General features: G+C 45.5%; 2 protein-coding genes and 4 non-coding genes across 6 annotated transcripts; 5 read left to right on the top strand and 1 right to left on the bottom strand.

Moving 5' to 3' along the window:
• On the top strand, positions 1 to 73 carry TRNAK-CUU (transfer RNA lysine (anticodon CUU)). The gene has a single exon. It is a non-coding gene; the product is annotated as a tRNA-Lys (tRNA).
• A 4,529-nt stretch (positions 74 to 4,602) lies between these two features.
• On the bottom strand, positions 4,603 to 4,694 carry TRNAY-GUA (transfer RNA tyrosine (anticodon GUA)). Its single transcript is given in 2 exon segments — positions 4,603 to 4,638; positions 4,658 to 4,694. It is a non-coding gene; the product is annotated as a tRNA-Tyr (tRNA).
• Positions 4,695 to 5,637: 943 nt separating this feature from the next.
• Positions 5,638 to 5,728, top strand: TRNAY-GUA (transfer RNA tyrosine (anticodon GUA)). Its single transcript is given in 2 exon segments — positions 5,638 to 5,674; positions 5,693 to 5,728. It is a non-coding gene; the product is annotated as a tRNA-Tyr (tRNA).
• Positions 5,729 to 6,967: 1,239 nt separating this feature from the next.
• LOC149363241 (uncharacterized) lies at positions 6,968 to 8,032 on the top strand. The gene has a single exon (XM_089568444.1). It carries the CDS (start codon positions 6,968 to 6,970, stop codon positions 8,030 to 8,032), a length of 1,065 nt encoding a protein of 354 aa, XP_089424570.1.
• Positions 8,033 to 10,410: 2,378 nt separating this feature from the next.
• Positions 10,411 to 11,841, top strand: LOC149363240 (uncharacterized). Its single transcript, XM_089569904.1, has one exon. It carries the CDS (start codon positions 10,426 to 10,428, stop codon positions 11,758 to 11,760), a length of 1,335 nt encoding a protein of 444 aa, XP_089426030.1. The 5' UTR covers positions 10,411 to 10,425; the 3' UTR covers positions 11,761 to 11,841.
• Positions 11,842 to 11,853: 12 nt separating this feature from the next.
• Positions 11,854 to 11,926, top strand: TRNAK-CUU (transfer RNA lysine (anticodon CUU)). Its single transcript has one exon. It is a non-coding gene; the product is annotated as a tRNA-Lys (tRNA).
• Positions 11,927 to 15,088: the final 3,162 nt, after the last annotated feature.

Below are 15,088 nucleotides of genomic sequence, written 5' to 3'. Positions count from 1 at the left end.
GCCCGGCTAGCTCAGTCGGTAGAGCATGAGACTCTTAATCTCAGGGTCGTGGGTTCGAGCCCCACGTTGGGCGCTTTTTTTTTGAATTTTTGAAAATTATTGTACTTGGTTTAACCCTGTGATGCCCGGCGCATCACTTTTAAAACAGATTGTAAAACTGTAAATAATTTTAATTTCGGCTCACATGACGTCAAGTATTGTTGAAATACTAGAAGACGCAGTCTTTTCCAAAATATTAATAAAAACAAGACCTAAGCTCTAGCTCTCAGAGATGCTGCTGATAGTAACGCTGCATTAGCAAAATATGGAACGTTTTCGAAATGCGGTCTTGATTTACTTCATGGGTCTGCGTATTGATGCCCAGTTTTGTCGACCTTGAAGAAAAAAAAAATCACGAAAATTAGCTGTTAATTATGTTGCGGTGTTCTTATATAGTTCGTAAGTTTTTAATATTTCTGCTCTGAACGGACCTTAGAGAATAAATACTGGACGTTGATAACTTTTGTGCGACATTTTCAATCCCTTAACATTACTGGGCTAAAACTGGGCTTAAAAGATTTCGGCCAGATTTGACATGAGCTGTTAATTTTTGCCTCCGTAGGGCCCTCCAGCCATATCTTTAACTTGGATGAACGACATCACACATTCGTTGTCGGTGACGAGGTAACTATATGCCGCTAATTCTGTAATAATGAACGTGGGGAAATATCATTTCTCATGCAATTAAAAAATTAAAAATCAATAGTGCGCTGAGGACTTCACAAAATCTAACTTAGCGATTTTCTTTCACTTGATTCATTCCTCTTAGCAGGACAAAAATAAACGCACCATGCTGTTTGTAGAAAATATTAATGCCCGTGATGCTGACAATTAATAAACGACAATGAAGTGTATCACTCATGGGGCCCATGAACAGAGTCCCACTGTGCCTCCACCTTGATTATGGCGCGTTTGCGCTGTTGTTGTTTCGTTGTTTGATGAATTGCTGTCGTTTATGAATTAACGACATCGTTGAGGGTACGGACGTGCAAAGTGTCTCCAAAATATGAAGGCGACATTGACGACAAATAGAGGTGACGTGTATCGGTAGATTATCACGTTCTAAAATCCAGTACGCTACTTTCACTGAAAAAATGAGCTTTTATGAGCTAGAAAAGAAAAAAAAAGAAATGCGGGTGTCGCCACCACCGGCCGATTTCTCAACTGCGGTGCGTCAGCGCAGCTTTTTTTTTTTTTTGCACTGATGGACGCTATAGGCTAAACCGCCTCTCACTTGGAAGCGGTCATCGCACCGGAGTCCTTTTCGATGTAGACGCCACGTGTTTGGCGTAAGCGGCGAGGAATATTTTACATGCAGTGTTCTCAGCAATTAACACGTCTTCTCAACATACCCGGAAAGAGCCGCATAGGGTCAATTTTTACTGAAAATGAAAAGTGGACAGCGTTAATTGGCCTCAGGGTTCCCCTGTGATGACTGGGGCCAGCTTTTGTTTTGAGTGAAAATTGATTGTGTTACTCCCTCTGGCTATGCTGACGTCTGTACTACAGCAAGAGGCACATTTATTGCTGATGAAATTGTATTTGAAAGTTTTCCGCAGCTATATTCAAACCCTTGACGCCAACGACGGAGAAGGACCCCGTGGATAGCGGTGTAACGTAACTTCAGCGATCCGCGAGAAATAAACTATCTTGACGAACCGCAGTTTACTTGTGAAGAGGCCGGTTATGGCGGCAGCTATATTTCATGCTTTTATCTTCTCCCGCTTATCGAAGCTTTGGTCTCGATACTGTGAACCAATAGTGGTTCCACATCTTGCGCCATGCTTGGAGTCTGATTTCAGCCCAACTGCAGCCTTAGGGCTACCGCAAGAAAGCTATATGCCGTAGTAGAGTTAAAATTCGTCCTGGTATACGTTGGTCCAACCCGATGCCACTGCCTCTCTGGGGCGGCCATCGTATCAACTAATCTAACAAGGGCTGTTAGTCCGCAATTATCCCCTTATTTAAAATTTTCTCCACCACTGGGAATTCTCCTGGATTCCTGGAAGCTGGATTCTAATCACAGCCAGCGCAAGCAGATTAACTTCGTTCGTCGAAGCCTTAGACCAACCGGCCATCGTCACTTTTTTTTTAAACGTAGCATTTATTAGAGCGAAATATTGTTCAATGTACGTGAACTATTCACAAAGTGTTTAGGAAGCAGTATTAAATCTGGTTAAAAAAAAAAAAAACACGTCCAGGCAAGAAGGCTGTCGAACAGCTGCACCGTGAACACTTGGGAAGTAGTGGCAAGGCCACCGGAGGCAGCAAAGGACCACAGTGGAGGCGAGGCTGTGGATATCATCAAGACAGGGTGCCGATTCGGTATGGAGTCGGTGTGGGCATATATTTCCCTGATATGTAGTATTAGTCGATGAATATGGGATGATATTGATGCAACTGATTCACAATGCGTAAGAAAGAACGTATCAAGGGGTTCATCAACAAATACCAGTGCAGTAAAGCATCCTGCAGCATGAGCAGTGGAATTAATTCGCTTCTTCGATGTCCACTGCAGCTGCAGGGCATCCCAGTCATCTTTGCGTGTTTACAATCGATGCAGCAATGCTCTATATTACTGGAACGTCACAGAGGCGGCATTTTACCCAAGGCACAAGATTGATCTTGTCCTCTTGGCATGTTTCAACAGGCAATGTCTGTGTGTGTAGTGTATAGAATAAAATCTTTGTAGATGGCGAGAAAGGCCTTTTACGTAATATTTTATGTACAGTCCCCGTCAAAAGTATACAGCCCAAAGGTTTTGCTTCTAAGCTGTTTAGCGGGGCTCCCTAGCACATCTAGCCGTCCAAAGCTTGGAAGGCTTGAGGACGCGAAGCCATTCCTCTCTGTAGAGGTTGCGGTCGCTGAAGGTGCATAATCAGGCACACAGCGGGCTTTTGCCGTATACTTTTGACGGAGGATGTGCGTCCTGTACAACCGTTTCGGCGGTACTGAAAACAAGAAATCAGGAGCAAAGCGAACCCGTAAGAGACGAACATCGAAATAGACCTCATGGATTGACACCCATAAACACGAACGACCACAAATATTAGAAGAGGCAATGAGGAAAGGCAAAATAGTAATTAAATTAGCTTTCAAGAACGCACGAACTATCATGTAGGAAGTGTCTCGGAAAAGCATGAAACGCGAAACAATATTTGTCGCACATAAAGATGGGCTAAAGCAATGACACTAGCGCTGACAGGCAGGAACGCGATATAATGTCTCAAAGATTCAGAACAGGAATCCTTCGAAAAGAAACAGGCATTATGTGAAATCATTCCTAGCACAAGGAATAATTTTCGCAACATTTTATATTAGTGTGGTCAGAAACAGGTTACAGGTCGTCGCTCTGCCGGATATCGAGAGACCACGAGGTATAGAAACCTGGTCTTAGCGATGTAGGGTTGGCATGCGTTCTTTCCAGTAATGCGCACTCCGGTTATAGGATTTTAATCGAACGTCATGGTACTTGGGTGGCTTACGCGTACACGCAACACCAGCATATTCAACAGGTGTAAACCATCGCAGCATTTAGAACAATTTATCCGTGCATCTGAAACAGCTGAACTCCTCCGTTAAACGACTAACTTCTTGTCAGCACAGAAAAACACGAGATCATCTGCATGAGGTGATAATATTTTGAGCTCATTACCCTAAATACAAAAACTACGAACGGCACCACAATTCAGGGTACTCATACACAGCGGCTCTAAGTAGTACAAAGCGAAGAGCAGCGGAGACAACGGGCAACCTTGTTTCGCTGGAGACAGAGTGGGCACCGGTTGATGAAAAAGCCATTAATGATCAAGCGTGTGGAGAAGTTAGTATAACAGACACGTACTCACTGGGAAAGAACTCAACCCAGATTAACCTGCTCTAAAAGAGAGCAAAGAAATGAGTGGCACACTCGATAAAACGCATTTGCAAGGTCGCAGCAGCAATGAAAAACTATACGCGCAACATAAAGTTAGACCATATTGATGGGCCCTTCAAACCATATGTCTTGTAATTTCAAATCAAAGTACACGTTGCAGACTTTTGCGAAAATCGTATGACCTACTTTAGAAAGCATGATAGGTCTGTAGTAAAATAATCGTAGTTTGTTTTTACCATCGCTTTTACAAATCAGGCTGCGAGGCTCTTCTTTTTGAGACTTTGGCTTTAAACAGAAAGAATAAGAAGTCATCCATCAGTGCTGTTTCATTTTTTATTATCGTACGTAAATTTCCATCACCTTGTTTGGAGCGTGCGCAATCGCAGGAAAAGCATAATGTTGTTTTCTTCAGTGCAATAAATCCGTTGTAAGCCCAGCGGTCTCGTGTGCATGTGTCTCCTATTTATTGTCCTGCGTCCGTCTTAGCTGGTTCCATCTATGCGCACTATGAACCCAGCAAATTACGCTTTTGTACGAGCAGTAGCTGAATGCGTGACTTTCAAGTTTCAGTGCGACAAAGCCAAGCACGCGGAGTGACTTAGAGACAGGTTGCTGGCGATAATAATACAGGAATTATAACTACACCATGCGAGTAGGCACTTACTGAAAAGTAAATAAAAAAAGACTCCGTCGAGCCGGATTCGAACCAGCGACCTATGGATGCCCACAGTGCGAAGCCTCCTACAGTCCACCGCTCTACCAACTGAGCTATCGACGGGGACGAAGCGGGAGTCGGATTCTTTTCCTCAAGTGTGCCGTAGGCAGCCATTAATTCAGGAATCAGCTTGGAAGGGTATCCGTAGGCAAAGCAATGGCCTCTGGTGGCTTGCGTTGAAATTTACTCCCCTTGCTTTCTGCGCTGGGTGATTTCTTGTCGTTTTTCATTTTGTCGTTCGCTTCTTAAGGAACTTCTTGGAAGTGGTTCTTTTTCGTCAATTTATTTTAGTTGCATTGCCGCGATCGTCACTATCCCTTCAATATGCATGCGTTTTTCGAGACCGCATGAGAAATGCAAATGGAGATTCGTGGCTGGCTGGCCAAAACCTTATCAGATTTTAGAATTTCGAACCCGTCATAGCTCTGGCGCTGTGGCTATGGCTAAAAAAATTCTGGTCATCTCGTGCGCCCTTCTTCTTTTGCGCCCTCGTTGCACCGCCCAGCAGTGCAGGTCACTCCATACCACACGTGTCATATGACCTTCCTCTCCTCCCTTCTACCGTCGATTATCGAGCAGCGGCTTGCACCACAGCGCGGGTAGGATGGATATGCCAATGGGCGGGACAGACAAGACCCCGTGTTATGTGCGTCATGGAGGGACGTGTACCGCTGACAATGAAACGGTTGTTACTAAAGGTCAGCTAAATATATCAGTTTGTGTCTCTTGCGGTCGTGTAAAAGGCATCTTTAAATGAATAATTTCGATGGATGCAAAGAGAATAAAATAACAAAGCAGGACCAACTAAAGTGGCTAGACAGGCTAACAATTAAGAGAAAGCTGAACGACGAAAGAAAGTTGTGCAGTACACGGGGAGACATTAATTGCAGCTCAGGCCACCTGGGGCCATTGTCCCTTCTAGGGTAAACAGTCAAGCACGCCGCCTTCTGAATCAAGGGCTGCACACGGCGCACTTGAGGAAAAGAAGTTGCCTGCACCACCGTCCCCGTCGATAGCTCAGTTGGTAGAGCGGTGGACTGTAGAGGTTTCGTACTATGGACATCCATAGGTCGCTGGTTCGAATCCGGCTCGACGGAGTGCTCTTTTTATAGATACATGCACGCTCAGTGTAGCAGAGCTGCTAGGTATTTACTAATTCTTATCATCGTCCCACAAACGTTGGTATTATTACGGAACCCACGAAATGCTACGTCTCCTTTCTTATTTCAATTTTCGAGGCGTCCATGCGCAACCCATCATTGCGAAACAATTACAGGCGACTTCACCAAAGTTTTTAGTAATGTAGAAGCCACGAAGAACTTATATAAAACACAGGCTTCCGCACTCGCAAACGTTGCCGTTAACACAGTAGTGCGTTGTTACCAGCGAAATAAAGTTATAGAAAATAGCTTCTAACAATCTTAAATTGTGTGCCTTAACTTCCCGGAGTGACACAGGGGCTGTGAGAAACGCCGTAATAGAGGGCTTTGGATCATGGTGTTCTTTAACGTGCGCTGATCTCGCACAGCATATAGTGGTGCTTTGTGCGTTTAGCCTCCATCGAAACGCTGGCCGGTATTGAACACGGGCGTTTGCCATGAGCGTATTCAAGTGACGTACTGCTGCGGCTGTCTTGTGCTGCTTACCTTGTATCAACGCATATGTCGTTGCGTTTCTGTCGAGCGACTTTCTGCATGACTTTCGGGGCAATGCGGGCATCGTTAAAAGCAGCGGCGGAAGACAGGGAGTCGGGATGAACAGTTTGCTCAACCGAAGCTCACCGTTGTCAAAGTGTCTGTCGCAGCAGTTGCCCAACCTTGTCATATGCTAGGGAGCTGCGGAATTCGCGGTTACTATCTGTTTTTAATCTGTGCAAAATAGACTGCTAATGAATCGGTAAAATGCACGCAGACTTAAGGATGCAGTTCGGCTGACATCATGCTCCGTCTGTGGCGCTCACTTGGACGCGGCTACGCTGCTCTCTGCGTCGAGCGAAACCTGAGCGATCACCGAAGCGTGCAACGTCGACGAGGCTGCACGCGATAGTATACAGTCAGCCACCTTACTGGGCTTCCTAGTAGTCTTGTTTGCGCTTTCTCCTCTGCTGATCAGTATCTCCGCTTCCCGTAGCAGTTGGCAGGGCTCCAAGTGCTGAACGTGCATGCCCTATGAGGTGAATGCTCGGGAGCCGTTTGGTCTACCGCGAATAGAAGATCATAACAATCACCACCTGATCATCGAGGGAAATGTGCACTAGTACGTCCTACTGCCTGCTGACACGTCGCCCGGCTTGCTCGATTCCATTTCCGGCCACCGAGCGTGACGGACGTGCTATCATGAGCTCCGAAGGAGCGGTGTCAGCGGCCGCTGCTGGCCGCGGAAACAGGTTTTTTGCTTCGTCGGATGAAGATTACCAGGTCATCTTGCCAACGCTACCAACAGGAAAAATATTTTTGAATACCATCTTTATGCACGCTGATCCGAAGAACAGGCCTTACCGTGTCGAAGATTTCCGGGATGCGCTGGTTCGTCTAGGTTTGCTCCCCGAAGTGCTGGCTTTGGGGGCGTACCAGATGAATCATGTGTGGGCTGTCACAATGAAGAGCGCCGACGCGACGAAGAAGCTTTTGACTGCCAGAGATGTTAAAGTGAAAAACGGCCCGTGTATCCTCGTGGATCCGAATAACCAAGACCTGCGGATAAAGATTCACTGGGTGCTGTACGGCGTCGCGGACGAGGATGTGCACGAGGCCCTGTCCCCGTACGGAAAGGTGACGAACGTGACGAAGGAAAGGTGGCGGGCTCAAGGCGTGGTGGACAAAGGAACCACAACGCGTACCGTCACCTTGAAACTGAAAGCCGGAGTCAAGACTGACGACATTCCACACCAGCTGAGAATTTCAGGTGAGCCCGCACTTATTGTTGTGCCGGGAAGGCCGCCGCTCTGCTTGCGGTGCAAGTCGACCGGGCACATTCGACGGGATTGCAAAGTTCCGCGCTGTAGCCTGTGCCGCCGCTTCGGACATAAGGAGGGGCAGTGTGTGAAAACGTACGCAAGTGCGGCGGAGTCTGGCAAAGGTGATGGTTTTGTAGAACATTTAATGGACGAAGTAGAGGCCGAAGAGGCGTCAGGGGCCCAACGGGGTCTCAAAGAAGCGGATGCGGCGGCCAGCACGCCTCTTCCTTCTGAGCACGTGCCTGAAGACCGCGAGAACAGCGTTCAGGCCCCACCCACCGTGCAGCATGAGCATGCTCCGGCACCGGACTCTAGCGCACGAGAGAATTCTTTGGGCGATGGTTTGGAGGCCGTTGCCAAGGAAACACAGCCCCCATGGACGCGAGTGAGGATGTGTGCAGCGGCGGTGCGGCGAAGCGTACTCGTGAGGACGACCACAACTTGACAGGCAGTTCAAAGAACACCGAGAATGAGGAACCGCCAGCAAAAAGACGGTCCTAACTCGGCGCCCAAGCTTCAAGCCAAAGCCAACCATCCCACCGGAACGGAGACCTGCGGGAACAGCGCCCCCGTCATGACGGGGGAAAGTGTTTTCGTTACCAGCGTGGAACTAAGAGGTGCCTGTGGCGTCGGTGACGGGGCCGAGACACCTAAGCAGTTGCCGAGGCGCCAACCACTAGACCATTGGAGCGGTGTTGCGGCACATGGGACGTCTCTATTTGCCGAAGAGCTCAAGGTAAGACCATGCGGCTCGTTTCACTTGTAGCGAAAATGGCAGCAAATACCATCACAGCACTGCGTGTAGCCACTTTGAACGTGCGAGGGCTGTCTGCGAGGCGTAAGCAGTATCAAGTGAGACGTGCTTTTTTAGACAACAACCTAGATTTAATTGCAGTGCAAGAGACCAAGGTTGAAAGTGAAGAGCAGACGAACCGCATGGTCGAGCCTTTTAGAGAAAGATACGACGTGTGTGTGTGCCATGCTGTTGGGTCTTCGGGAGGCTGTGCGTTATTTGTTCGCAAATCCTTGGCTGTCCAATTTGAAGCATTGACTGTGTGTGAAAATGGTAGATTTATTGTGTGATTTTTCTTTGTAAAACGTTGAGTGGCGAAGTATCTGCGTTTATGCGCCAAATAGGGAGGAAGAACGTAGATTGTTCTTTGCAAACGTAGGGCCTTACCTGAAATGTGACAGATACGTTATTTTTCTTGGAGACTTCAACTGCGTATGCAGAGCCGAAGACAGAGTTGGTAGTCAAGCTGTTCGAGACAAGAGTGCGCATTTATTGAGCGAACTGATGCTTGAAAATGACTTGGAGGACATTGGATATGCTTTATCCAGTGGTGATATACCAGAGTTCACGCACTTCCAGCGAACAAGCCATGCGAGACTCGATAGACTGTATGTTTCCACTGATCTTTTGCCAGTGTGCACGCGCTATGAAGTGAAACATGTATCTTTCAGCGATCACAGTATAGTAATCGCCACAATAGGATTAAAGCAAACGAAGTCGCTGTTCAACTGGGAGTTATGGAAATTGAATGCTAAACTGCTACAAGACGAAGTTTTTCTAAACCAAGTAAAGCAAAGTATTCAGTTTCTACTAGAAGCTCGGCCAGAAAGATCAATCGAGATGTGGGAACAGTTTAAAGAACAAATTAAGATGAAAGCCATTGAAAGAAGTAGCCTCCTAAGGCACAGTCAAAGGAAAAAAGAAAAAGATTTGCAGTGCGACCTAAAGTTTGCCCTGAGTTTGGAAAGTGCACATCCGGGCAGGTATACGGATGAAATCAAAAAACTCAAAAATAAATTAGAAGTTATCGCCCAAGAAAAGTACATGGGAGCCGTTGTGCGGGCACGTGCCGACAGACTGCTTTTAGGAGAGGCACCAACGAAGCGATCCCTATCAGACGAAAAGAGATACGCAGCAAAGAATGAAATCAAACAGATAAGGCACGGGGATTCTGTGACCACCGACCCCGATTTAATCCGGCAAGCTTTTGTAGATTACTATCGTGATTTACTCGGTCGGAAGAGAAGTGTAGACGACGGATTTGAACACGAATTTCTAAGCCTCATGCCGAAGTTAGATCAGGATGTGATGTCTGCGCTAGAAGAGCCAATCACGGTGGAAGAGATAAGGACAGCAATTGGTGAACTCTGCCCTAGCAAAACGCCTGGACCAGACGGCATAGGCGCGGTGTTTTATAAGTCTTTCAAGGATGAACTAGCAGCTGCACTGCACAGAGTACTGAAGCAGGCTTATGACGAAAAGCGACTGCCCCTGTCTTTTCGGAGAACGCACGTTGTGCTTATTCCTAAAACTGACGATCCCGTGAAACAGCTTTCAGTGACATCGTATCGCCCCATCAGCCTGACAAACGTCGATTATAAAATTTTCACGAAGGCTTTGGCGAGAAGACTCCAGAGGGTGATGAAAGAAATAGTTGGGCCCCACCAGACATGCGGAATTAAAGGAAGATCAATTTTTACAAACATACATGTGGCCAGAAGCGTCATGGAGTGTTGCGATGCTTGGGGGAACGTGTCGCCATGATGCAGATCGATTTGCAAAAGGCCTTTGATCGCGTCGTACACGAAATTCTCTTCAGCATATTAGAACACGTTAATGTAGGTTCAGTGATAATGGAAGGCGTTAAGATGGCATATGCCGAGAGTTTCACGAGCCTTATTGTCAACAAGTGCGTCACAACACCCTTTCAGGTGTTGACATCCGTGAGGCAAGGATGCCCACTGTCTCCTCTGTTGTTTGCGATATACCTAGAACCGTTTTGTTTGAAGGTTATTCATAATGAACAAGTGAGGGGTTTCCGTCTAATGGCGACTGAATTTAAACTCTTAGCTTACGCTGATGATATAGCAGTGTTTTGCACAGACAGAGACAGCATCAACGAAACAGGGAGCATTGTAAACAAATTTTGTAGAATGTCAGGGAGCACTGTGAATTGGGGTAAATGCTTGGGTTTTTGGCACGGGAGCTGGGAGTCCAAACCTTTATCATTCCAAAACATGCAATGGACTGAATCACTGGGAAACTATTTAGGGGTACCCCTTGAGCATTACAAGGACGCTACTGAATATTGGAACTGCGAAACTGACAAAGCGCGAGAGAGAACACTAAACTGGGGAGGACGTGAGCTGTCAGTGTTTGCTCGGGCCACAGTATGCAATTTGTTTATAGTGGCGAAAATCTGGTATGTGCTTCAAGTTATGTGCATGAAGCGTGTAAATGTTCAGAAACTGCACAGAGTTCTCGCCGTTTTTGTGTGGGGCTCTACATGGGAGCGAACGAGTCGGACCAATTTGTTCCGGTCGGTGAGAGAGGGAGGTGTGGGGCTAGCCCATTTGTTTTTGAGGCAGGTCGTCTCCAGATTTATGTTTCTGCGGGACCAAAGTGATCCTTTCTTAAGAAGCGTCATACAAGTTAGGCTACATGAACTCCTTCCAAATTTCGTTGTGTCGACGAGTGACGTACGAAGCACGTGTGTCCGCGGTTTCCTGTTTGAGGTGGTTGCTGCTTTCCAGATGTTGAAAGCTCGTTTTTCTTTAGAATTTTTGTGTACTGTCTCTAAGAAGCAATTGTACAAAGATATATGTGATTTAATGATGCCCGTGCCTTTGTATCGTACCATATACAGTGCAGGCCCAGGAGGAGACGTCCTAAAAAGAGTTAAAAAGATGCCAATTCGCTCTTCAGCCAAAACATTCTTCTTCCAGCTCCACAGCAATACACTGGCGGTAAAACCCTGGCTTGAAGCAAAGGGAATCTTTGTTCCGTGGTCTACAAACTGTCTATTGTGCAGAAAGCCAGAGACAACAGAACACATCTTCCTCGAGTGTTGGGATGCCGTATTCTTGTGGGACATCCTTCAAAGAACCTTAAAAAAAGACCTCCCGTTGTCACCTCGCGGCATCCGGTTTCTACCTGTCCGAGATCTTGGTAGTATACCCCTAGATATGGTCATGCTGCTGGGCCTGCACAGTCTGTGGAAAGTGCGTATGGCAGTCCGGAATGCCGACATTGATACTCGCCCTGCGAGACAGTACTTTATTGAGAGCATTTTATATGTCAGAGATGCACTCAAGGCCCAAAATGACCCCCCAGAATGGATTGGTATCATGGATGAACTTGCAAATTTGAAACACTTTTAATGAACGCTCCACCAAATGTCGGAGGACGTATTTTAACATTTCATGTACAGTGATCTTGTTTTTCGCCAAGCCGGCAATAAAGAAAAAAAAAAAGCCCGGCTTGCTCAGTCGGTAGAGCATGAGACTCTTAATCTCAGGGTCGTGGGTTCGAGCCCCACGTTGGGCGCTTTTTTTTCTGAATTTTTGAAAATTATTGTACTTGGTTTAACCCTGTGATGCCCGGCGCATCACTTTTAATACAGATCGTAAAAATGTAAATAATTTTAATTTCTGCTCACATGACGTCAAGTATTGCTGAAATACTAGAAGACGCTGTCTTTTCCAACATATTAATAAAAACAAGGCCTAAGCTCTAGCTCTCAGAGATGCTGCTGATAGTAACGCTGCATTAGCAAAATATGGAACGGTTTCGAAATGCGATCTTGATTTACTTCATGGGTCTGCGTATTTATGTCCAGTTTTGTCGACCTTGAAGAAAAAAAAAAGTTACGAAAATAAGCTATTGTTAATTATGTTGCGGTGTTCTGATATACTTCGCAAGTTTTTAATATTTCTGTTCTGAACGGACCATTAGAGAATAAATACTGGACGTTGATAACTTTTTGCGACATTTTCAATCCCTTAACATTACTGGGCTAAAACTGGGCTTAAAAGATTTTGGCCAGATTTGACATGAGCTGTTAATTTTTGCCTCCGTAATGCTTTCCAGCCACATCTTTAACTTGGATGAACGACATCACATATTCGTTGTCGGTGACGAGGTAACTATATGCCGCTAATTCTGTAATAATGAACGTGGGGAAATAACATTTCTCATGCAATAAAAAAAATTAGAAATCAATAGTGCACTGAGGACTTCACAAAATCTAAATTAGCGATTTTCTTTTACTTGATTCATTCCTCTTAGCAGGACAAAAATAAACGCACCATGCTGTTTGTAGAAAATATTATTGCCCGTGATGCTGATAATTAATAAACGACAATGAAGTGTATCACTCATGGGGCCGATGAACAAAGACCCACTGTGCCTCCATTATTTATTTATTTATTTATTACATACTGTTGGCCTCTCTTTGAGGCCGTAACAGGATTGGGTGCACATATGCATGAAAAAGTACACAATAAAAGACTGCAGAGAAGGAACTTTTCACTCTCATAGAAAGAAACATGGTAAATGACACATGGTGACAATGTTAACCGTTCGCGCTGTTGTTGCTTCGTTGTTTGATGAATTACTGTCGTTTATGAATTAACGACATCGTTGAGGGTACGGACGTGCAAAGTGTCTGCAAAATTTGAAGGCGACACTGACGATAAATTGGGGTATCCTGTATCGGTAGATTATCACGTTCTAAAAGCAAGTGCGCTACTTTCACTGAAAATAGAGTTTTTATAAGCTCGAAAAGGCAAAAAAAGAAAGGAATGCGGGTGTCGCCATCACCGGCCGATTTCTCAAGTTAACTGCGGTGCATTAACGCAGCTTTTTTTTTTTTTTTGCACTGATGGACGCTATAGGCTCAACCGCCACTCACTTGGAAGCGGTCATCGCACCGGAGTCCTTTTCGATGTAGACGCTACGTGTTTGGCGTAAGCCGCGAGGAATATTTGAAATGCAGTGTTCTCAGCAATTAACGCGTCTTCTCATACGATGGTCCTACCCGGTGCCACTGCCTCTCTGTGGCGGCCGTTGTATCAGATAAGCTAATCAGGGCTGTTAGTCCGTAAATATTCCCTTAATTAAAATTTACTCCACCGCTGGGAATTCTCCTGGATTCCTGAATTCTGGATTCCAGGAAGCTGGATTCTGACAATAGCCGACGCTAGCAGGTCAACTTCGTTCGTCGAAGTCTTAGACCGCTCGGCCATGGTCACTTTTTTTTAAAACGTAGCACTTATTAGAGCGAAATATTGTTCAATGTACGTGAACTATTGACAAAGTGTTTAGGAAGCAGTATTAAATCTGGTTAAAAAAAAAGCACGTCCAGGCAAGAAGGCTGTCGAACTACTAACAGCTGCACCGTGAACACTTGGGAAGTAGCATCAAGGCCACCCGGGGCAGCAAAGCACGACAATGGAGGCGGGGCTTGAATATCATCAAGACCCGGTGCCGATTCGGTTTCAAGTCTGTCTGGGCGTATATTTCCATGATATGTAGTATTAGTCGATGAATGTGGGATGATATTGATGCAACAGATTCACAATGCCGGTCCCGTAAGAAAGAACATATCAGGGGTTCATCAACAAATACCAGTGCAGTAAGGCATTCTACAGCATGAACAGTGAAATTAATTCGCTTCTTCGATGTCCACTGCAGGACATCCCAGTCATTTTTGCGTGTTTACAATCAATACAGCAATGCTCTATGGTACTGGAACGTCACAGAGGTGGCATTTTACCCAAGACACAAGAATGCTCTTGTCCTCTTGCCATGTTTCAACAGGCAATGTCTGTGTGTGTAGCGTATAGAATAAAATCTTTGTAGATGGCGAGAAAGGCCTTTTACGTAATATTTTATGTACAGTCCCCGTCAAAAGTATATAGCCCAAGGGGATTGCTTCTCAGCTGTTTAGCGGGGCTCCCTAGCACATCTAGCCGTCGAAATCTTGGAAGGCTTGAGGACGCGAAGCCATTCCTCTCTGTAGAGGTTGCGGTCGCTGAAGGTGCATAATCAGGCGCACAGCAGGCTTTTGCCGTATACTTTTGACGGAGGATGTGCGTCCTGTGCAACCGTTTCGGCGGTACTGAAAACAAGCACTCAGGAGCAAAGCGAACCCGTAAGAGACGAACATCGAAATAGACCTCATGGATTGACACCCATAAACACGAACGACCGCAAATATTAGAAGAGGCAATGAGGAAAGGCAAAATAGTACTTAAATTAGCTTTCAAGAACGCACGAACTATTGTGTAGGAACCCTGCTGAAAAAAGTTATATGATGCAAAAACCTCATAGGTCATTCATCATAGAATATCAGATCTGTATGATATATCATACAATTCGTATGATATTCTGTGACGTTTCTATGATGACTGTATGATTTTACACAAATGTATGAAATTTGAATGATACTTTTCTATGATAAGTCTATGATATTTCTATGATAAACTGTATGAGTTTATTGCATCATGCAACTTTTTTCAGCAGGGAAGTGTCTCGGAAAAGCATGAAACGCGAAACAATATTTGTCGCATATAAAGATGGGCTAAAGCAATGGCACCAGCGCTGACAGGCAGGAACACGATATCATGTCTCAAAGATTGAGAACAGGAATCCTTCGAAAAGAAACAGGCATTATGTGAAACCATTCCTAGCACAAGGAATAATTTT

Source organism: Amblyomma mixtum, chromosome 2, assembly GCF_055824585.1.
Source record: "Amblyomma mixtum isolate Tamu chromosome 2, ASM5582458v1, whole genome shotgun sequence".
Classification (NCBI taxonomy): Eukaryota; Metazoa; Arthropoda; class Arachnida; order Ixodida; family Ixodidae; genus Amblyomma; species Amblyomma mixtum.
The sequence above is the reverse complement of the archived record's forward strand: the minus strand, read 5'-3'. Positions and strand labels throughout refer to the sequence as shown.